The following is a 23109-nucleotide window of genomic DNA, read 5'->3' on the forward strand; positions in this document are numbered from 1 at the left end:
TTATTGCCACAACCCTGATGTTTAGCGAAGACTAAAATTTTGTGTTCGACTGATACGGCCCGACGGGTGACTATTGGTCAAATGCATCTTACCTCAAGGCCGCCGAGTTGGCGAGTATGTTTTGATGTTTCTTCAGAACCTGTTCATGGTGGCAATTGGTGGGCGACTGAGTAAGATCAGCTTCCTTTTCTCCGCTGTGATATTTTGCACAGTATGCGACAAGTTGACATGTTATGTAAGTTGATGAGTCTAAAGCCGCGTTAATTCAGCAACAGTTCATATGGTCTAGGCGTCAAGGGAACGCGGCGGGTAAGTAGTAGTATTGCGGTGCCTCAGAAGGACTGTACTTACACACTCAACCTGATAGAAGATTACTCGTAAAATGGTGGCTCTCTATCGCATGTTTCACTGGTTCGTCATCAATTTAACGCCATCTCTTCATTAATATGTGGTCCGACGCGCCTATGTGCCCACGACTTAGAAACACGTCAAAGCCAGCCTCGGCCTACAAGGAAGTCAGTCAGGAATTCGCGTATCATACTGGCGGTCGAGATCGTGGTCGTCGCGTTTAGCGTGGGTACATTAACCGAGGAATGCGGAGATTACTTCAACTACTTGGCCCGACGGTGATGGAAAGTCACAGTCAAATGTGTCATTCAGGCATCAACATCCCGACACGGTGACGAAACTTGATGTACTGTTTTGCAGAAATGAATAGGAGGAAGTGTTCTTGAGCGTCACTGCTAAGCAACTGATTTTAACTGAATACTCAGGCTGATCTGACCTGGCAGATAGACTGTCGCATCTAGAGCAACACAATCCTCGAAAAGACGATGCGTCTCAGATATTACGCGATTTATATATATCCTAACCCTTTCATGAAAAAAGCACGTTAAAAGCCGATCTTGCGTTTACGTATAATTACGTGTAGGTAAGTGATGCGAACGGCATGTTCTTCGTGATATCCCAAAATGATTACTCAATGAACTTTTTTTTTCCAGTTTTTCCTCGCTTCTTCGATATACTAACGAATGTTATTGGCCGCACCCGCATGCAAGTATTATTCGGGACCCTATCCCTGAGCAAATTCCGGCAACCCCGTCTTGTTGTATAAAATGCGAGCGCTCGCACCCTGAAAATCAGCTTACCACCGTTAGCTTTTTCTGCTGTGCCCCTTCCTACTTCTTCCCATCGCCCTCCACTCTTACTACAATGCTCTCCAAATCCTTCGCTCTTTTTGCTGCCTTCGCTGCATTCGTCCCTGCTTTTGCAGCCCCCCTTCCAGGAGGCGTAGCTGACGTGACTGCCGGTAAGTTGAATGTCCACCTTGCATTTCGCTTCTTCATTGTCTTTTTCCTTTGTAGTTGTTACCAACGTTGCCAACGACCTTGTGGCCAACGTAGCGACAAAACGCGCTGGGGTAGACCCCGTCGGTAAGTACTGAATATTTTCATAACCTGACGGCAATGTTAAGCCGAATTGTGCTTCAGTCTTCGACGAAGTCATCAAAAGACTTGAATTCACGCAACGAGACAGCGGGTGCGGTCTCGCTGACATCGACGTTAGTGAGTCACCCCCCCTCTAACGTCACGGTGCACAGTCTAATAATAATTGAACAGTCGTCAGCAACGTGCTAAACAATGTTACAATTAACATCTTGAAGCGTGGTGACTGCGATGTTGTCGGAGTTTCTGCTGGTAGGTGTTTCGTTTTGTGTATTGGTTCAAATGTTGAATGATCCCTCAGCGGTGGTCGATGTATTGAACAACTTGCACGTCAATGTTGCATCACCCTCTAAGCGTGGTGAATACTCGCTCGAGCAACTCGAGTCGAGTACGTAATTTTTGTACTCGTTTTGTATTCATCACCTGACAGCGCGTTGCAGTCGTCTCAAGCACAGCAAGTAACCAGGGCTACAACGTTCCAAGTGGAAAGCGCTCCGATGCTGAGGATTCTGCTGCTGTGAACCGCATCCTTGAACAGCTCAGCGGCAATGTTAAGCGCTCCAAGGCCTCTCCATACACTGTTTCTCAAATTGCCTCTGGTATGGTATTTGCCGGTTCTGTTACCGTCAGATTCTGACCATCTTATAGCGCTCGCACAAGTCCTTAACGAGAACCAGGCCAGAGACGTGACCCCTGAAGCCCTCCTCGACGAGCTTCTTGGCGGTGCAGTCCTTGCCAAACGCGCTGACCTTGTCGACGCTGTTGTCGGTAAGTGATTTCATGGTGATAATGTGCATATCTCTTACATGAAATTCAGCGGTGACGAACGATCTTAACAATGCCAATGTGAACGTCCTCACCCGTGGTGACGTTGATGTCCTTGCATGTAAGTCATCTCATCTTCTAATATGCATGTCTCATAAATCAAATTTAGACGTTGAGAATGTTGCAGAAGACGCGACTGTCAACGTTCTCACCCGCGATGAGGCCTTGAACTGATACTGATGTCCTTGCGAGTTAGTAAATTCATGGCTGCAATGTGAATGTCTCCTGAATTAAATTCAGTTCTTGAGCGCTCTAAATTATCGTCAAAGAAATGGTTGGACAATGCGCAAAGAAAGCATTTCATACCCAATGACGCACAGTACACATACCCCCGCCCACACTCGTTTTACCACTGTCACTCGTTAACACACGTACTACATAGCCGCGTAATCAGATTTGCTCGTAATTTTCGTTGTGTCGAAGAAATACGGCATAGCATTTGTAAATTGATTCTCACCGCGGACTATGGAATCCAATATAGGTCATTGAAGTCGCGAACTACTACGTCCATCAGAACAACCAGAATCGAGAGGTCGGCAAGGTATCAATCAAATTAATCAGCAGTGGGACATTTGCACATACAGCAATGCATATATATACATTTGATCATGGGAAGGGTGCTTGCAGGCGGGCATGCAGAAACATCGAAGTCCTTCCTGGGTGATTCTACGGAGATCGGTTCAATGCTCGGGCCTACGGGCTTGGAACAAGGGATAATCCACATCACCCCTGTATGCGGCGATAACAAGGGGCTTGGGAATACTGGCGGGTAATGCATGTAAACGGTATGTGTCTTGTAGCGATAAGACTTGTTATTGTAATATTAATATTAATATTAATGAAGCTATATTGGCCCATTAGTATTGTTTAATATGATTGCCAAAAAAAGTCGGACAACGATGTAACCTTGTGCAAGGTTAGCGTGGAACGTCAGAAGGATCGTGTTCGGCGACGACGATCTGGACCCACGAGAACGCCGATGATCTAGTGTCAGTCAACGACGACGAGTCACAGAACGTTCTACGGCTCACCACATTTTTGGTAATACATCCCACTACATAATTTCAAAAATGGTAGTAGACGGTGATATTGCAAAGTACATCGAGAGCTATCGACGACGTGTTGTAGCGAGATCATCGCAAACAGCGTTATAAGCTAGCCAAGATAAGACTTTTGAAAACTACCCATGTTCAATCTGTAGAACAAACGAGGGATTCACAAATCGGTTGCAGGTGAGAAGCACATACTTTATATTCTGGTTTAAAGGAGTGGAGGTGGGCAAAGGATCAGTACCATGGTTCCTATGGCATACTGTACTTGCTTGCAATCCCATTATCGGTAAAAGATCGTCGCTTACATAAGCTAACATTTTGTGGTCCGAGCTTCAACAGTTTGCTTGGAGGTCTCCATGTCTTCACAACAACTTCTCGTCCGCCAAGTTGTTCGTTCAGCGCGTCAAGCCAGGGCGTATGACAAAGTCAGGACAGATTTCCCTGTAAAAGTGCATAAAAATGTGCGCGCGGTTTCATCCTCAGTGACACGCTCGGCAGCGGCTGCACCAAAACTGAAACCGACACCGACACCGACCCCGACCCCTCCATCTTTCGAGCCTATACCCCAGCGGGAGCAATCATGGTTGACCACGAAAGTCAAGTCATCTCCAATCCTTTTCTCAATATTCCTCTCTGTAGCACGTGTTCTTGGCTATGGCTCGCCGCAACAGTTTGCTAATCGGCGCACTCTGCTCTTATACAATACCCTATGTGCAACGCGTGCCGATGAAACGTCTGAGTTTTGGAAAGAAGGTATGCGCAACAACTCCATGTGACCCTTAATTAATTCCCAAGTAAGAATACGCTCTGCCGCCAACTTTTCAGTCCTGGTTTACAATCACAAACCTACATGTCTGGCTGCTCACCGTCCGACTCCGTGCCCTCCCTGAACCACATGGGATACAACATATACAAGGGCTCATCGATCACTTCTTTCAGGACATCGAAGAACGCTTACGCGCTGTCCTTCAACCAGGCGTGCTCCCTCCTCGGTCTTCCTCACCAAAGCTAGCTGGCACTGCTGAAGATGGTTCTCAATATCCACACAGCTCCTTTTACACCACACCCGCCCCTCTTCCGCATAGAAGCACCTTTCCTTCAACTAAAGCATACCAAGAGGCCTTGAAACTCCAGATACGCTCTCGTGCACCAGAAAAGTTGATAACCAGGCAGATGAAAATCCTCAAAGAACAATGGGCTGGGATGGGAATGAGCTTGGACCTCGGCCTCGTAAGGGGCGATGCCGAGATGGCTGCGACAGTCTGGAGAAATCTGTTAGGTGCACGGGGTGCAAGTGGGATTGGGTTGGAGGGCAATGGCATTGGTTATCGGAGGGCGGTTAACTTAGTTGGTGGACTTGTCGAGGACGTGAGAAAGGTGGACGTAGATAAGGAAGAGTTGAAGGACGACAACAGTGGTGTGCATGATTTTGCTCCTTCGGAAAATGACCGGTATGTGCATTATTTTTTCTGGCGCATCTTCTATGCGCATGCGACGATGCTATCTCCAGTGCAATGCCCACCCAGTGGCACTTGCACTATACAGCATTCATCATCTCGTGTTCATATTATCTCTTGCTAATCATCACTTACTGCAGGTACATCGGTTATCCAGAGCTTATGGTCACACTTGTCTCCTACATCCGCCGTGAACTTTCACGACTGGAGCGTCTTGATGACACTGTCATCATGGGACCACGGCGCGTCGGACGTGAGGGTGAAGGCATCCAAAATTTGAGATGGGGAGACATCAGAGACGCTGTCCGGAGGTAAGTCAGCAGCTCGACCGTTCCTAGATGACGAAATAAAATGGATGTTTCTCTCTCAGATAGTAGGCCAGACAGCCTGAAGCTGATGTACAGCTGCAGTGCTTAGAGAGTATATTACAACGCATATCTCAATAATCTGTGCTTGGATGAGCTCCGCTCCGACATTTTAGTTCCCACCTTTTTGCCTTTGACTGAATGTTTTCCCACTTTAAGCCGTGAGCTGTGAAATGAGATTGGTGTGTTAGGTCAGTCCGCGGGTTCATATTTCTGGTTTTGCGAGTGGTTGGTCACTGACGAGGTGCGTGACATTTGTTTCCGCCTGCGCCAGTTCCGATACGGCATCTTTGGCAAGGCCTTGAGAAGAAGGAAGACGGTGTTCCTTCCAATAATAATTTATGATGCGGCCAGCGCTCAGCACTGCCAAAAAGTTGTACCGTTTGACATATACATGTACGTATGAGCGCCATGTGATCACATGTTCTGAACTTCTGCTTAACAAAGCACTTCATACTGCGTTCGGTGGAGCTCGAGAAGCTATTGAATTATAGCATATAAATAGTCCACTACATCTCACTTCTACAAGGTCTGATACACCCCTTGTTTCATGCTGCGCTCTTGATGGCTGACGGTCCATCGTGCAGTACTGAAACACAAACACCTAAAGTATGTGTTGAGTTCAGGTGGGTGTTGAGTTCTGTCACTGATTCGCTTCTATATTGACAGGGTTCCACGCGGCCCATCATTCAGGCGTTATTACATTGATCTCATGTCAAATTCCTTCCACACGGGCCCTTCGAGTCGGCTGAATATTCGAAAAGTGCGGATTGTGCAGTGATCATCGAGTGGCATGCCCGCCCTGGGAGCCGGAGTTAGTAGAGGCTAGGCTCCCCGCGATCAGTGACATGATGAAATATCCATCCGGCCCTTCAATCAAATCAATGTTTCAAAATGCATGATCTAAGTCCGGTGGCGTGGTCTGGCTCTTTCGGTGCGTAGAGCGATCATTTCCTGATCCGCTCTACCTGACATGCCGTCATCTCGAAGGCTTGACATATTCTAGCGATTGCTTACGACACACTAGGTCACATGAATGGAAAATTTTCATTCCCCTGCCTCAATTCATAGGTCGCTTCGTACCGCTCCACAACATGTGAGTTAAATTTCAATGTCGTGGCGTCGCATAACTCGTCTAACTTGAACTCTACCCAAGCAGGAGTGTGCCGAGGTCAGGTTAATGACCCGCCGCATCAATGTTTCTGTACTGTACGTTCTGATCTCGGACTTAGTAGGGGTGGTGTGTGCTGTGGCACACATGCAGGGCTATGTCCTGTCATGCCGTATGGTCTCTCATCGTTCCCCGTCAGGTGTGATTTACATCACAAACGTTTACAGCGGCCGATTGCGTGCTAGCGCTTCTCGCAATGATGATCCATGTAAGTCATTTTCACACCGTCCTGAACTGCGCATCATTGAACGCAAAAATTTCACAGCCGCCGATCTGGTAATGGAGGGACGGTGTCACGGCATTTTGAACGTTTTGCCAGTACAGCTATCAGCTTGAAGCCAAAGGCCGGACTCGTGGGGTGGCGGGATTCACACTTTCGGCGTCTATTTGGAGCACTATGCTCGACTGTTTGACTTCAGCTTGGAATACTATGATTGCAGACAAACAGATAGCGCCGCCTTATATCCCTGGGGCGGTCTTCAATTGTTGTGCCGTCAAACCGTGGACGTAATCTGTAGAACTGGGTGTCAGCATATTACGTCCGCGATTACCTCGGGGAGACTGCTCGAAGCTGAGTTTGCTTGATGTGTCATTTAAATTTCATACTTGAGGATGAATTCACAGCGCCAATTGAAGTTATTGAACCGTGAGCACGTGAGCCCTGAAGAAAATCGTTGGCTGTGTTCAGTCTATGGCGCATGTAAGTACATGGTCTAGAACGTTTGAGCGGCAAAGTGAACGACATTGGCAATTACAATGGGCGATATTACGCGAATCGTACCTGGTGGCATGCACAATAACGTACATTCGAGGCTTCCACTTCGACGAAAAAAGATCTTTCGATTATGTCCGGGTCACCAAAGGTCCCAAACCATAAACCGTGGTCGCCGTGTTGAGTGAGTACTCACGATGTGTTGTTCGGATCGCAGATAAATTTTCAACGTTAGGTATAAAAACAGTCACCTTCCTCTCGAATCTTCAATCAACCTCTTCCCTCGACTTGTCTCTTGCTGTGTAACTTCCTCTCGTTTAAAATTTACAATGCAGCTCTCCCTTCTCGCATCCCTCGCTATCCTTTGCTCCTCTGCCTTGGCTGCTCCTCTTCAGCGCCGTGGTGACCTCGTCGACGTTCTCGCTTGTGCGCATCTGACCTCCTTGTGTCGTAGACATACAAACTGACTCTCCGTAGATGTGGAAAACGTCGGAAACGACGCAACCGTCAACGTCCTCACCCGTGATGGATCTTTGGCTGATGTCTACGCTTGTATGTGTCTAGCGTTGTTGTAGACTTACAAACTGACTCACAGCGCGTAGACGTGGAGAACGTCCTGAATGACGCAGATGTAAACGTCCTCACCCGGGATGCTTCATTGGTTGATGTCGTTGCTTGTATGTGTCCAGCCTTGTTGTGTTGTAGACTTCCGAATTTATTCTGTAGATGTCGAGAACGTGTTGAACGACGCAGATGTCAACGTTCTTACCCGGGATTTGCCCTTGGTTGACGTCGTCGCTGGTATGGCATTTCCTGCAGCTTGCAGTTTGTCGCTCAATTTTTTCCAGCGGTCACCAACGATCTGAATGATCTCACTGTGAACGTCCTCACCAAACGAGGAACTTTGGCTGACGTCATCGTCGGTATGGCACTTCCTCCAGCTCACAGTTCACTGCTCAAAAATTTTCTAGACGTTCAGGACGATGTGGACAATCTTAAGGTTAACGCTCTCACCAAACGTCAATTGATCGACGTCACCGCAGGTGGGTAGCATTCACATGATTTTTCGAGATTTTACGAATACCCCCTGCAGTTGTTGAAGACGTTCTCAACAACTTGGATGTCAACGTCCTCACTTAAGTCACTCTGCACTCATTACTTCGGAATCTGGTCGGGGATATTCACCTTTGCACTACCATTTTGGTAGGTATACCCATTACGAACGACATGTCCGTGTCTTCCATAGTGAACCTTCGCACTAGTTCGGTAGCATCCCACATCGCTTACATTAATTATCATGCATTTCAAACCTTATTGGGTCTTCTCGTGTGCGGGGCACGTACCCCCCAGTTCCAAGTTCCATCCACTAAGGGCCGCTGTTGTAACGCCCGATTTTGATAATCAAGGATTAACAACTGGGAGAAGACAGGGTCGGCAGCGTGAGTTTTGGCGGGACAGTACGAACAAAATATTCCGGTAAACCAAGAGTAGTACACCATATAGGTTACAGGAAACGAATTCCAATGCAGTCAGTCATTAAACATTCTCAAAATACGACATCATGAACATGTTGCCGATATACATTGCATATTAACGGACCATACCTACAGAATATTTACCTAATTCTTGTTGCTGAGAATATTAGTGGTGACGAAAACGAGCTCAATATAAAACTTCCAGTACTCACCGGCAGTGATATTTGTGTGCCGCTACCAGCCCACCGCAGTGACCACACCCGTGGTCAGCTGGTTTTCCTTTGCTTGCTGAAGTTGCCATCCAGTCAAAATAGATAGAACATGTAACAAATACCTTATCTTTCAAGCTATGAGCTATCGTTTCAGAGCAATGAGTGGTAATGATATTAGCAAGACGATTAATACGACATACCGAACGCAGAACTGGAATGATGGCCATCTGCTCATCCGAAGTACAAATTCGTCGACACAACAACACATTGACCGATACAGAATCTTTCTTGCTTTTTCTGCGAAGGTGGGTGCGAGCCCACCAAAAAGACGGTATGCCAGGAGGGATATCGATTGCCTGGGACAGAGGGAAAGAAGGACAACATTATCAGCAGAGCGAGTAGCACACATATGAGTTGCCATATAGGCAGCCAGGATGAATAAAGGGAGCCCACAGAAAGGGTGGGAGTGGCCACGATTAGTCTAATGACAACGTCAGTAGGACCAGATCTACCCACTGTCCACGGTAGCATGAAAAAATGCGCGATGGAGAATATGAATACGAGTTGCAAATGACCAATTTATGACGTGCAAGGAGAGTCCCGGCCAGAAGTCACAAAATGGGTTGAAGAGACGACTGCTATGGTGGATGAGTATACAGATAACAGGCAGATACTTAACCCACGACGGTGACAATGATTGTGCAGTCCAGGACCATGACGAGGGATGCATAGCTCGTGACAGCAATAGAATTGATAGATGTGGACACCGGAGGCGGTCTGCGACAGTAACGACAAGCGGGCAGCTCATGATGGTAGGAATAGATGATAAGCAGTCGCTGCACGGGATAACAAAAATATATAGAAGGGGATGTGGCCTAGTTGAAAAAACATAGATGGCCAAGGGCAAGCGGAAGGAATGGGTCCGGAAGCTGAGATGAAGTGAAGTGTGCTGGAGATCAGTACTGTTAAACCGTTGCCAAGCTAAATGATAGTAAAGTTAAGGCTCATGGTAGCAAGACAAATAATAGGAAAACGGAAAGATCAGAGATATTGAACCTAGCACGATGCCCCCCATACCGATACGTCTAGTAGACCGGGAGTTATGCAAGAGCTGAAGAGGATGGGATAAACACGCGTTGCTGGACCCTCTAAGAGTCAGACGCACGACTCGAAGCTTCCAATCACGTCACGTGAAGAGCTAATAGGGATGACGGTCCCGGAGGAGAAGGAAGCGAGGATCGAAGAAAACCCACCATCATACCCAGAGCCTTGAAAAGGACTACTGCGAACAAGGGTATAACACATATGGAGCTAGTCCACCACATGCCTAGGCCTCGCTCCAACGAACAATTACCAAGGATCCGGGATGGTACTAGTTATGGATCGATTCTTCATGGTGAATTGAAAACGATCCAGCTGTGCATTTATGTAAGGCTGAGTTGAGTTCCCATAATCTCCGAGTCAAGCGTATCCACAATACTAAAACATAAACTTTCAGTATCACTGCCTTTTGGCGTAACGGTCGACAGTCTTGACGAAGTTACAATGCGTCGGGACTGCAGTAGAGAGTTCGAAAGGAAACAGAAAGAGATGAGTAGAGCGAGAAATGGATGATGGAAACCGTGACGAGCCCACTCAGTCTAGACCCTTGCAGGCTTGCGCGTTGTAGAACCGGGGTGACGGCATACTACGTCGGGGAATGCCTCGGGGAGACCGTTTCGAAGCTGATGAGTCCGATTGATATTGATGTGACGTTTAGTTCGGATGACCCACGACTTAAACAGGTGGTACTAGGCTATCAGCGCGAGTCAGAAATCGCGTTCGGGAGTCTCTCTGTGCAGGCGCATGTGTCAAGTACAACGAAATCGACGCGACACGCCGATGAACAATGGCAGAATTACGCGAATCGTAGTACAGCCGGCATGCAGATAACGTAGTACCTTCAGGCTTCGAGGCTTCTAGCTCGGAAACAAATGTCCTTCAGGTCCCAAACTATAAACCGTGGTCGCCATGCTGAGTGCTCATTAAAATTATATTCTATTCGGATCGCTGATAATATTCTCAATACTAGGTATAAAAACAGTCACCCTTGGTCTATATTTTTCAATCGCTCTTTACCCTCGATTCCAACTCTTTAGCCTCTCCCTTATCCACAATTCACAATGCAGCTTACCCTTCTCGCATCCCTTGCTGTCCTTTGCGGCGCTACTTTCGCTGCACCCGTTGAGCAACGCGATGGATTGGTTGACGTCATTGCCTGTGCGTGTCTAACCTCATTGTGTGTTGTAGACATGACCTGACCTGCTGAGAGTAGATGTAGAGAATGTCTTGAACGACGCAGACGTCAATGTTCTCACCCGGGATGGCTCTTTGGCTAACGTCATTGTCGGTATGTCATTTCCTGCAGCTCACAACTTGCCGCTGAAGGTTTTTTAGATGTCCAGGACGATTTGGACAATCTTGACGTTAACGTCCTCACCCGGGATGGCTCTTTGGCTAACGTCATCGTCGGTATGTCATTTCCTGCAGCTCACAATTTGCCGCTGAAGGTTTTTTTAGATGTCCAGGACGATTTGGACAATCTTGACGTTAACATCCTCACCAAAAAACAAACTTTGGCTGAAGTCATCGTTGGTATGGCATTTCATGCAGCTCATAGTTCGCTGCTGAAGGTTTTCTAGACATCCAGGACGATTTGAACAATCTTGACGTAAACGTTCTCACCAAACGACAAGATTTGGCTGATGTCATCGTTGGTATGGCGTTTCCTGCAGCTCGCATCTCTCCACTGAAGATTTTCTAGCCGTCACCAACGATTTGAATAATCTTGATGTTAACGTCCTCACCAAACGAGATGATGGTTTGATCGACGTTATAGCCTGCGAGTACTGTTCACTTGTTTTGTTAGCTGTCACTAATGCAACCCCGCAGATGTTGAAAATGTTCTCAACGATGCCGACATCACTGTGGCTTAGCCAGCATCATCACATCATGAGGGTCTCTGGTCGTGGATATTTGCTTCTGCTCCATCACATCTGTACAGTATACCCCCATTATGAAGTACACTCTTTTCAGACCTTGGCGGCTGTTCGGCGGGATCCATACATTACGTAGGGGCTCATATGAATGAGCAATATAACCGTCATAGGTCGTTCTCTTGTGCGATACATTGAACTATATACGACCAATTATTTTGTATCTGGCAGGTGCGCTTGTGAAATTTACCTGAGATAGCGAAGTAGAAGTTCCAGCGTAGGCGAACACGATAACATTGTGAGTCATGATGGTTCCTCAGTGTTGTATATTTCCCGCAGAAGGTTGATTTCATGATTACGGAAGCGTTCTGCCCGAAGGCGCCTAATTTGACTGATATTCGAGTTCTTTTACTGATACGGCATTGCTACCGAAGAGCGCTAGAGCGTACATAGAGTACAAAGGATTTTAATGGAACGTTTTACCGGTGACATGGTGGGAGGTCCTGGAGAAAAACGGGAAGTCATGAAAGCCCACACAGATGGGTATAACACAAGGAGATTGACGACATGCACACAATCGAAGCTCGACTGTATGGAGATCCATGGCAGGAAGTCCTCGGCGGAGGCCGAGGTGTCATACCCCGCCTTCTCCTTGAGGTCACAAGTCACCGTTCTCGACCCTCGTACGTACTTCACACCTGCTAGTGAGACGGGAAGTTGCCATGCAGTCAAAAATAAATAGAACAAATAACAAATACCCTACCTTTGAGGCCATGAGCCGCATCGTTTTAGAACACGAGTTTCGTGAGCGGTAAATGATATCTGCAAAACAATTGATACGACATCATTACCGATTCCCGAACGCAGAACAATATGAATGATGGCGCTATCTGTTCATCCGGAGTAACAATTTGTCAATTATAATAACACGTTGGCCGAGGACCGATCCCCTGCTTACATAGAGCTGCCAACCAGGGTAGGTGCGAGCCCACCAAACACCAAAAAGAAGGAATAAGAAGTGGGATTTCAAAAGGAGCAATTTTCATTGATACCTGCGACGACAACACCGGAGGGAGGAACTAGTAGGAAGAACTGATAGAACGATTTTAGCATGATCCGTGTGCTTGGGAGATTAGAAAGTTCGATATGAATGTTCTATGAAACAAAACCCGAGACTCTAGTGGCTAGTTGTTCTAGGTTGTTCCATATCATGATTTCGACACCAACTAATCACCTTCAGCTGAGTTCAAGTTGGCAGAAAAGTACCGTAACTTACTAGACAATTTGGTGGATCTCAGTCTGTATCATACTGAGCGCCAATTCAAAGGTGCGATACATCGGACTCACAGTTGAACATAAGATATTACGCATAAAATGCTCCTGATTAAGTTGTAATAGACGCTGGAGCCAAATGCCGTGATGCGAAGTCTAATGTGTTAGCGACTTGGCATATCACATGATTGTAGACATACTACTTACTGGAGTTCAGTCTACCTAAGACCTACCCATAGGAGACCATTGACAGACATGTCGAACGCTGACCGATCAGGTGCATGAGATCTTCGAATCGAAGGTTACTGCGCGCACTCGGTCACCATCCGAATGTGAAGGGCCAGGTACGTCACCACTCCGTCGATTGCATTATGCAGTGTGCAACGCCACTCTTCGCGAAAGCTCCACCGACCACCAAGATACTCCTGTCGACACTCTCATAACCCTCGTGCTCATGAAACACTCTCGCCAGCGTTCTGATGTTCTAGCGGCTATAGCACCGTCAGCGATGAATGACTCCAGATCCAAGGTGACTGGAGTACGCCACCATCGAGCGTTCAATACCAAACAGCGAGGAGCTCGTGGAGGATGGAGACACAGCACCTCTGACCCCTCAATCAGTGCGCAGGCGCTGGCAGCCCTCATAAGATTAATATGAAGATGACCACAGATGAGCGCTATCTGTCATCCTACTCAGAGAGCAGTCACGGATGGACATGGTGAATCTCCCCCAAGACAGTACAGACTTGTCAATGCCCATCACACCTCATATGCATCGACTCAGTCCTCGCCCAAGACGAGGCTCTCGAAATAGAAACCGAGGCCGAGGACGAGAAGGAGAGCATTCTCAATTTGTGTTGGAAGGTGGCGGGGAAAGAGTCGGGATGTTGAAGGATAAGACCCACCAGCATTTTGACTATTGTAGTATGTGGTAAATGTGAGGAGATGATGCTGGACGATGTACTTACGTCTAAATATCGAAATGTAACGATATCTGCTGCGAATATAGAAATCCGAGAAGGGTTCGAGTGTCAAGAGGCCGTATTCAGCCCAAAAGACGTGCTCGTGTTCAAATAAGAATCAAGCCTTATAGGACTGCTAACAGTCACCTCGGTCCGATCTGGCATATCAAAGGGTTCTTTATTAGCCTTCATCTGAACTCACTTACACATTTTTGAAACAGTCTAGCATGTATGCTAACCAACCATGCTCCGTTTCCTCCCTCTTAGTCGCACTAGACAAAGAGTGAGCACACGGATCTAGTCATACACTGAGCTCAGCTTACCATCGTCTAATCTCTTTTTAATTGGCAGCCAATGTTTGCACATGCGTTTTTCATATGCGCTCAACACACCCGCAAACAGTGGCTCCGATTCGGGATGAGTTGAGGCAAAGGCACGTTCCAGGACATAAAGGTCCACAGCCTTATCCTCTACGAGAGTAGAATGATAGGCAAGTCCAAAATCTATAAGAACCTGGCAACGACATTAAAAAGACGGCCACAGCCTTTAGTGCTGTCCTGTACCACATCACTTTTTTTTTTCCTCAACATCATATTTGAGGTCGTCAGATCACCATGAATTATGTCGGCCAAGTGCATCTTTGCAATCTCAACACCGATCATATCCATCAGGGCATCTATGGAACGTGAGTATGACTTCAATCAGCGTATGAATGCTCCTACCTCGAGAGACTCCATAGTCAGCGATTGGATCTGCAGTGCCATTTTCATGGATTTCATCCACCTCTTCATGTTCGCTGATGTCTTCAAGTTCGGCGCCACCGGGTAGAAGTTGACGCACACTCTTGCCATCTATCCACTCGATGCCCAGTACACCTTCGTTCACATCCACCATCCGGATCCCGGGTACGGCGACGCCGGATCTGCCAAGGTCCCACGTCGGCTCATCACCAAATTTTTCCACAAGACGGCAAAAATTGGACATACCGCATGCATCTCATCAATGCGCGGGCTTCGCCGGCTATGCGTTGCCGGGTGAGTGATGCATCGAGCGACGGGTGGCGGTAGTGTTTGTGGAACCGGTGCTTCAAGAGAACCGGCTCCGACGCTTTAAGAACTGCACCGTGATCAACGCCATGACCTGAACTCGAGAATTGATGCAGATATGCTTTATAGACTTTCTGCGTGAAGGGTGATCGGGGGTTCAAGTTAGCATGGGGCTGAGTAAAGATTAGTTACGAGAGGAACTTGCAGCTTCAGCGCCCTGGGAAATGAGATCCGCCGACTGTAGCAGTTGCTGCGTCGGTGGTTTGGAAGATGATGATGAAGAAAGCATGATGAGCGTCTGAGATAAGATTCAATAACAACACAATCTGGCAATCCCCGATTGGTTCTCTCAGGCCATGTCTGACATTAATATTCTGACGACATTGACGTTCTCTGACTTCCAGTGCTGTCCTTTTCACTGCATGCTCCTGGCTTAAATGTTGTGAGCAAGGGTTAGTAAGTACAAAACTGTTCATGGATCATAAAATGATGACTTTGTACAGGCTCTGATGACCCTAACAACTGCGCTGCAGACTCCTGCGAAGAGCAGCTCCACGCTAGTACTAGTAGTAATAGTCACTGACAAGTCAGCTGACGACGGAAATTGACTTCAAGAATGCAAGCTTCGTCAACTGATCAGTAGTTCGAACCTGGTCGGGCCTAATCATCCTCCGACTTCAAGTTACGACGTGAGCCCTGATTCGGCCTATTATGGTGCAGGGTGGCCCAGAACGTGAGTTTGATGGATATATATACACATCGGAGGATAACAATCACCGTCCTACACAGCTGGCTCATTTCATATCATCGATGGCTAGGCGCGCACCCCTAATACATGCTGTTGTCAGCTTGCAACTCTACTACGTACGTGAGCTTGCGTACTCGAAATCGTCACATTGCTAGCACGACGCCAACATATGTTCCTCTAACCCGTCGCATGAAAACTTGAGAACACTCTTCCACTATCGCCAGAAACTACATTTGAATAAGTGAGTTATTCACGCTGTCCGCACAACCTGCTAACGCCAGCAAAGTTACCAATAGGCGTGCTGACTTGACAAAGAGGCGCAGAATCACAAGATAAACCTTTCTTGGATACGTCAACGCTTGCTAATATCTTCGGTCGTTTGTCCTGGCCGTCTGTTAATTCCCGGATCTTTGAAAAATATAGTAGGCCAAGCCTTCTCTTTCATCAGAAACACGTTTATCATACATACGTTTGCTTAGCATAATATATTTTTGGCTGGAGCCCAAAATCACCCCCGTGAAAGAAATACTGTGAAGTTTGGTTAACAAGATTGCAATATATTGGATTCAACTATGCAAGCGTTTCATCAATTTGTCCAACATCCATTTGTCCAACAGCACGAGCAAGCAACGGCATCCCAATACATGGTTTCAACATTTGACCCCGTTGAACCACTTAGGCAACCTGTCACTTTCCCGTTTAGCGGACGAACAGCAAAGAATAGGCTCTTGAAGAGCGCAATGTCAGAACGCTTGGCCACTTTCTCGACTTTGGATCCCTGTGGTCGGGGACAACCAACAGAAGAGCTCGTACGACTGTACGAAACCTGGGCAAAGGGGGATATCGGTAATTTTCATCCCATCCTTGATGACGTTCTAATCATCAATTTCTCGAAGGGATTATCGTCACTGGTAACATACAAATAAAAAAGGATCATCTCGAAGCTACAGGTGGTCATATTTTTTTTTTTGCGAAAACAATTGCGAGGTTGATGATGTCCGTGTAGGGAATACCATCATCGACAGGGACCTCCCCTCGGTCTATCTCCAGGAGTGGACCGAGGTGGCGCGAGCCGCCAAGTCACAAGGGAGCTTGGTCATCGGACAACTTAGCCACCCAGGGCGTCAGGTTTCTATTAACATACAGCCATATCCAGAGGCGCCATCTGACGTCGACCAACCCTCAATTGGAGGCGTTGTCTTCGGGCGACCCACCCCTCTAACAAAAGATGGCATCAAGGGCATTGTAGATCGCTTTGCATACGCAGCCTTAGTCCTGTACAGGGCTGGATTTGATGGCGTCCAGGTAATATCATTTTGCTAACATCGCGCTAGCATATCAGTTAACCAGACTCAGCTCCACGTCGCTCACGGCTACCTTCTATCGCAATTTTTAGCCAAGAAGACAAATATGCGAACTGACGAATATGGTGGATCGCTCGTAAATAGAGCTCAAATTATTCTCGAGATAATCGCTGCAATCAAACAAGCGGTTCAAAACCCATCTTTCATCATCTCGGTCAAACTTAACTTACAGGATTCGATTCCTGATGGTGTCTGTATCGAGGAATCGATAATGGTCGCCAAAATGCTCGAAATTGCGGGAGTGGACCTCATCGAAGTCAGTGGGGGAGCGTATGAGCGAACTGTACGCAGCTCTCGGGACAAGGTACCATTTTTATACTTGATAGTCGATCCCGAGTTGATGCCGAGCAATTGTAAGCCGTATACGGTTGAAACACGAGAAGGGTATTTCGTCGAATATACAGAGATCCTCAGATCTCATCTAAACCTCTCGAAAATAGTCGCCACAGGTGGATTCCAGACATCGCAGGGCATGGCCGATGCTGTCTCGCGAGGGGCCGCGGACAGTAAGTGACCTTTCGCAGATTGTACAATTTTACTCAGCGCTTGGGATAATATAGTTATAGGATTAGCAAGGCCATTGACCGCCGAACCATTTCTAGTCAGAGACATCCTACGAGGGGAGAAGAAGAAAGCCAAGGGAGACAAACTTCCTGAAAGCCCGATGCTGCGAGTACGCATGATCTTCATTCGCGTCAATACACAGCCTTGATATCTAACCACACAGTTCGTAGCATCTGCGGCGCAGATTGCTGAGATTGGAAATGGCCAAGATATCACTGACCTCAATAATGCGTTCCACGTTGCCAGATTCATAGCCAAAATGCAGAAGGAAATCCCTGCTGCGATATCGGAAGCACTTTTCTCCTGACTGACTGTCATGATCTTCGGTCTCGGGTTGATACTGCCTCAATTACCAACTGTTTCATTACTTATCATGTAGAAGCGCCACTTGAAATAGTTGAATACGTAGTCGCTGTGCTGTCGTACACACTAGTTTCGTTCGTGCTTCTTAATCTAGTCTCGTCCAGAACATAGCGCCATCATGCTGAAGTTGACGCTCTTGCTGTCCTTGATATAGTGTTCTTTGACGAATCTGGCTACGTCCTATAGATCCGGGACTGAGATCAACCTAGTATCATGCAAATGATCAAAGCTGCCTACCTGAAGCAAGTCTGTGCATTCGCCCCTATCTATCGGACCATTGCGACCTCCGTCCAGCTCCACGACATGCCACCCACGGACCTTGTTTTCCGAGTCCCCTGCAGTGACATCGGGTGCCTTCACGAAGCAGGTGAAATGGAGATAGGTATCCAAATCTTCAGGCACCGTAGTTTGTCCTGAGACGGCTGCAGAGGTATGGATCTGTTCGAATAAGGAGGTCTCTTCGAGAAATTTGATACGCTCTAACGGCGTTTTGTCTATTTATGCGATCAATAAATTTCGAATGTTTGACTGGAAGAAGTTTTCACCCTTGCATTCTTCAATAAATCTAGCTAATGGACTTTCAGGAGCGAAAGTGACATCTGACTGAAGTGATGCCGGTGAGAGAAAGTTAAAAAGGGATGGCGGCAGGTTACGTTTATTAAAGCATGCAGGAGGCCCATTGTTCCGCAAGCGTTTGTAATCTAGCTCTCATTAGTAGTATAAATACGAAGGACGCTTGGTGGATCGAACGTACCGTCTGCTTCATCCAGAAAATAGTGGGATCGATCGGATACTGCCCTTGAGCTGCAATCTTTTCATCCTCCTCTTTGCGCTTTGCTGCAATTGTCCCTGTACAGGGGAAGAGTAGTGTAACCGCCTTTACACCTGCCGATACCATTCCTAGAAGCTGGATCGTCGTGAACTTATGAGCATGAGTGAATTGAGAAGGCGTACTTCTGTATCAAGGCCATATATATCCTCGAATTGCGCCTGGGATGCTACAAGTCCGGCATCTATGGCCCACTGTACGAGTGTAAGTCATTTTGCGGCACTGTGAGGTATTGTCTTACACCGTTAAAGACCTGCTCGTTGTTGAATGAGAATAATAAGATGTCGGAGGCATGTAAAGCTTACATCTGGGTTGCTTTCGAGTGGGATCCAGCGAGATTCCGACATGATGATGGACAATCTCTAATTGAGCACTTACTAGTGCTACTTGACGCAGACTGTCGCGAACCTCCGCCGAGCACTTGCCTTGTATGGCAACTGCAACTGTTGCGTGACTGGATCTGTGACTCTTGAAGAGCACACTTCTTGGACTGACATGCCATGCTAAAGAAGAGATCGTCATCCGAATCACAGTCCAGCATGTATTCTCGCTGGCCTTGAAGGAAGGCCGACGTGGTATTATAGGTTTGTTCTCACAATCTTCATTGCCAGCGTATCATTACCTCACAATTTGACTGCAGACTTGCACAAGACGTTTGATGTTTCGAATTAGGAATACTCAACTTAGTCCTTCCGCAGCAACTTGAAGCAGTTCGTCGCTTACACCAACTGCGACACGTAGTCAGTTGATTGTATCTGCTTGGATATGCATCTATGGTGTGCAGCTTCCTACCCGGGGCCCGATGTATCGCTCTCGTTTCATGGGTGATGTTATGTTGACCATCGGAGATCTCACAAACCTGACCATGGAACAACCCCGGCACTGATCTACCAAATACCAAACGTGTCGCAGGTTATGCCTCCGTCCTGACGCGTGTTTCCCATTTCCTTACAAAGCAAGCACGCTGGAGGACATGAGTCTGCGGACAACCGGCCATTGAATTAGCGCTGTGAAATGATATTCCGTGAGCGTGGGGTACTCGGGGTCCTTTAGCCGTTTAGTCGGATTTCGGATTTATAAGTTTACCGACTTATTATTACATTGGACTCCATTACAGCGATCACATGCGTATCGGCGTGGAGTTAATCACGTCGCTTCAAGTCGATTATTCCTCGATCTTCTCTTCTCTTCATTTGTTCAGGTCCTGGCAATTGAGAACCATTAAAAATGCTCATAAAGGGCTCAAGTTAGAACCATCAGCTCTGTAGTTTCCCTCAATCGTCCCCATGGCTCTCGCTCACCACACAAACTATCGCTTCCGTATCTTGAAGGACATCTTTCGAGCACTAGTTGCACCCCCCCTGCTTGTTTCATTGTGCTGTAAGACGTTAAACCTTCGGTTTGGATGGTGGTCGATCCCTGCCTATCTCCTGGCCATTCCGCTCGCGGCATTCGTCAGAGTGCAATATACTGACTTCGTTCAAGCACGAGAAGCACGGCAACTTGGTGCTAAAACAATTCCCAGAGTTGTCGGGAAATGGCCAGGGAACATCGACGTGATGCTCAAACTCAGGCAAGGGCACGCCTCTCAGTACATTTACGAGCCGTTTCTCGATTTGTTCGAAGAATATCAGTGCACAACCCTCAACACTCGCTTTCTTTGGACTGACAATGTAAGTAGTCTTATCATCTACTAACGACCGCGCTCACCGTGTCGAAAGATCATTACCATGGATCAAGAACACTCCAAATGCGTACTAGCAACAGGATTCGGTCAATTTTGGAGAGGCACTGCCCAACGAGAGCGTTTGTAAGCAACCTATTACCCCCCAAAAAATTCCTAACACGATCTCAGAGAAAACTTTTTGGGCGATGGAATATTCAATCGGGATGACGAGGTGAGAAACGAGACCTACCTCGTTACCTGGGTTACAATTTGCTCACAACTATGCAGAAATGGAAATATGTACGACAAGCTAACCACCTGACACTCTTGTTGATGGCTGATAGGCTATCGTTATAGCACCGTTCACTCGCACGACCTTTTTTCTCCCGCAATCGCATTTCTGATTTCGAGTTATTTGAAAAATACACGGACCACACGATATCTATATTATCAAATCTTGCCTCGCGTGACGAACCCTGTAATGTCCAAGACCTTTTTGCTAGGTTCACCATCGACGCCGCCTCGGACTTTCTTTTTGGGCAAAACTTGGATACCTTGTCCAAGAAGCTTCCTGTTCCTAGTTCACGCTTCCAGAATGATAGAGGATCTACTACAGATGACTCGTGGGGAACATTTGCTCAAGCTTTTGAAGCAGTCCAACGCGTAATCACCATGAGAGGTCGCACTGGCTTCATTTGGCCCATATTTGAGCTTTTCGATGACAAAACTGCCCCCCACGTGGATATCATCAAACGATGGCTGGATCCATTAGTAAAACAAACGTTGGATCGTAAGGCGTTAGCCCACAAAACTGGTATACAGAACACCATGGAAGAAAAGACTTTCTTAGAACACCTAGCCGATAGCACCGAAGGTCTGTGTTTCCTCTCGTTCCTTTCCCGAATTCTGCGCCTCATCGCCGACAATCTATAGACGCTGGAATGATTCGTGATCAACTGCTTAATGTCCTATTGGCTGCTAGGGACACTGTGCGTACCTTTTCTCACTTGAGCGCTCATTTTCTGATGAGATAGCTTGACAGACTGCGTGCCTTTTGACCTATGTGACATATTTCATGGCGCTGTATCCGAACATCGCGGCCAGGATGCGGCAAGAGGTATTCGATGTGTGCGGCAACAACGTTCCTACCCACGAAAAAATTCGTAAACTCAAATATGGTGAGTTTGTATTTCATATGGTGGGACTTTGCTTCATGGCCTTCTTTCGTCAGTCAAAGCGGTTCTTGACGAAACTCTCCGCCTGTACCCGCCCGTCCCGTTGAATACGCGACAGACCAGACCCCAGCCTTGCACACTCCCTCCACCAGATCGTACTTATCCCACCGACTCCCAGCAACCGTTATATCTACCGAAGTCGACGACTATCTGGTACTCGTCATTGTTGACGCAGCGCAATAAAGAACTTTGGGGGCCTGATGCAGACGAGTTTGATCCTGAGCGATGGATTGATCCTCAGAGATTGGCCCGGTTCACGTCGAATCCGATGATGTTCACTCCATTTAGTGCAGGACCACGCATCGTAAGATTTCCTTTTGTGATTACAATTTGACAAGAAAACCTAACTCTTGGCCCTTTGACTTTTTAGTGCATCGGTCAGAACTATGCATATAATGAGGCATCATTCTTCCTTGTGCGACTGCTTCAGCAGTTTGACACTTTTACACTTGCAACGGATGCACAGCCTCCATCCTCCTTGCCACCTGCGGAGTGGAAGTTAGGTCGCGGCAGACAGAGGGTGGAAATGATTTATCCCGATGCTACGATGACGCTTTTCGTCAAGGTACGTTATCTTATCTTCGCATTGGTGTCTCAGCTGTATGATCTTACCTTTCGTAGGGTGGCTTATGGGTAAGAATGAAGAACACGCACTCACACTAATGTGATCACTATTTACTGGCAAATTCACTTATAAGGCTCTTTTAAGGAGAACTTTCATTTATATTGTTATTGCATATCTCGTACCCCCTGGATCATCTGTACTGGTATACGGACTGTAGATAATCTAGACTGGCGGCGGCGCCTGCCCGTGTTCCGATCATGTTTCAGGCCTCAAGATGTAAACTGCCTTTTCCTATTCAGAACGAACGATAAGCCCCGACATACGTCACTAGGGGTCCCCGGGGACTAGAAGTACTGATCCACGATTTCCATCAGAACATACCAGTACACGTGTATAAAGATGAGGATCAAAGTATCACCCACACCATCACGTCAAATCGTATATGTCCGATGGCGCAAGGATTCCGCTTATGTCACCGCCAAAGATTGAAGCACCCACTTCTGCCGTATGGATCACTCGAGCGGCTGGATCATCACCTAATAATAGGGGGAGAACATATGTGTGTCCTGATACACATGGACTGGTCGCATTATAATTAAGTGGCGTGTCGACCTCACAATGAAAATTTGCATCATCTGGTGACCATGATACCCGATTCCATCATGGAATCGTCTCACTCACCTCGTGGTCGCCCTTAGATGTTCCTTGAAAATGAAAGCGTGTAACCATTAGATATTAAAGCCACATGATCAGTGATAGAACCACTAGTATCGCAATCGTGGCTTGCACAGGACGTGCGATGAACC

The 23109-nt window shown here is 47.1% G+C and overlaps 8 protein-coding genes across 8 annotated transcripts; 6 read left to right on the top strand and 2 right to left on the bottom strand.

Moving 5' to 3' along the window:
• Window positions 1-1212: 1212 nt before the first annotated feature.
• On the top strand, window positions 1213-2444 carry EDB93DRAFT_1247751 (uncharacterized protein; the record flags this gene model as incomplete). Its single annotated transcript, XM_041452630.1, has 9 exons — window positions 1213-1309; window positions 1365-1433; window positions 1491-1565; window positions 1620-1697; window positions 1747-1833; window positions 1886-2044; window positions 2094-2213; window positions 2263-2331; window positions 2380-2444. The coding sequence occupies 9 exons, from the start codon at window positions 1213-1215 to the stop codon at window positions 2442-2444; spliced, it is 819 nt and encodes a 272-aa protein (XP_041310414.1).
• A 1234-nt stretch (window positions 2445-3678) lies between these two features.
• EDB93DRAFT_1239181 (uncharacterized protein) lies at window positions 3679-5094 on the top strand (the record flags this gene model as incomplete). Its single annotated transcript, XM_041451605.1, has 3 exons — window positions 3679-4075; window positions 4122-4773; window positions 4920-5094. The coding sequence occupies 3 exons, from the start codon at window positions 3679-3681 to the stop codon at window positions 5092-5094; spliced, it is 1224 nt and encodes a 407-aa protein (XP_041310415.1).
• Window positions 5095-10789: 5695 nt separating this feature from the next.
• Window positions 10790-12017, top strand: EDB93DRAFT_1326647 (uncharacterized protein). Its single transcript, XM_041455065.1, has 7 exons — window positions 10790-10973; window positions 11029-11103; window positions 11151-11225; window positions 11274-11348; window positions 11396-11470; window positions 11518-11595; window positions 11646-12017. The coding sequence occupies exons 1-7, from the start codon at window positions 10877-10879 to the stop codon at window positions 11687-11689; spliced, it is 519 nt and encodes a 172-aa protein (XP_041310416.1). The 5' UTR covers window positions 10790-10876; the 3' UTR covers window positions 11690-12017.
• A 141-nt stretch (window positions 12018-12158) lies between these two features.
• EDB93DRAFT_1101841 (uncharacterized protein) lies at window positions 12159-13852 on the top strand (the record flags this gene model as incomplete). The annotated part of the gene is made up of 7 exons (XM_041447141.1): window positions 12159-12372; window positions 12395-12493; window positions 12930-13016; window positions 13088-13122; window positions 13239-13305; window positions 13339-13581; window positions 13746-13852. 7 exons carry the CDS (start codon window positions 12159-12161, stop codon window positions 13850-13852), a joined length of 852 nt encoding a protein of 283 aa, XP_041310417.1.
• A 305-nt stretch (window positions 13853-14157) lies between these two features.
• On the bottom strand, window positions 14158-15258 carry EDB93DRAFT_1080562 (kinase-like domain-containing protein; the record flags this gene model as incomplete). The annotated part of the gene is made up of 6 exons (XM_041445545.1): window positions 14158-14195; window positions 14247-14436; window positions 14487-14599; window positions 14646-14845; window positions 14910-15099; window positions 15171-15258. 6 exons carry the CDS (start codon window positions 15256-15258, stop codon window positions 14158-14160), a joined length of 819 nt encoding a protein of 272 aa, XP_041310418.1.
• Window positions 15259-16361: 1103 nt separating this feature from the next.
• Window positions 16362-17952, top strand: EDB93DRAFT_1239183 (uncharacterized protein; the record flags this gene model as incomplete). The annotated part of the gene is made up of 7 exons (XM_041451606.1): window positions 16362-16563; window positions 16614-16667; window positions 16724-17022; window positions 17074-17385; window positions 17440-17587; window positions 17642-17754; window positions 17809-17952. 7 exons carry the CDS (start codon window positions 16362-16364, stop codon window positions 17950-17952), a joined length of 1272 nt encoding a protein of 423 aa, XP_041310419.1.
• A 146-nt stretch (window positions 17953-18098) lies between these two features.
• Window positions 18099-19184, bottom strand: EDB93DRAFT_1080355 (uncharacterized protein; the record flags this gene model as incomplete). Its single annotated transcript, XM_041445528.1, has 8 exons — window positions 18099-18188; window positions 18246-18502; window positions 18554-18611; window positions 18662-18709; window positions 18763-18915; window positions 18963-19031; window positions 19079-19090; window positions 19143-19184. The coding sequence occupies 8 exons, from the start codon at window positions 19182-19184 to the stop codon at window positions 18099-18101; spliced, it is 729 nt and encodes a 242-aa protein (XP_041310420.1).
• Window positions 19185-20123: 939 nt separating this feature from the next.
• Window positions 20124-22401, top strand: EDB93DRAFT_1080549 (cytochrome P450 monooxygenase CYP63; the record flags this gene model as incomplete). The annotated part of the gene is made up of 10 exons (XM_041445543.1): window positions 20124-20510; window positions 20559-20647; window positions 20693-20735; window positions 20792-20803; window positions 20861-21377; window positions 21437-21492; window positions 21546-21681; window positions 21735-22042; window positions 22109-22303; window positions 22360-22401. 10 exons carry the CDS (start codon window positions 20124-20126, stop codon window positions 22399-22401), a joined length of 1785 nt encoding a protein of 594 aa, XP_041310421.1.
• Between the last annotated feature and the right edge of the window lie 708 nt (window positions 22402-23109).

The sequence above is a fragment of the Suillus bovinus genome (genome assembly GCF_016758785.1).
Source record: "Suillus bovinus strain UH-Sbo-P2 chromosome Unknown EDB93scaffold_11, whole genome shotgun sequence".
Taxonomy (NCBI): Eukaryota; Fungi; Basidiomycota; class Agaricomycetes; order Boletales; family Suillaceae; genus Suillus; species Suillus bovinus.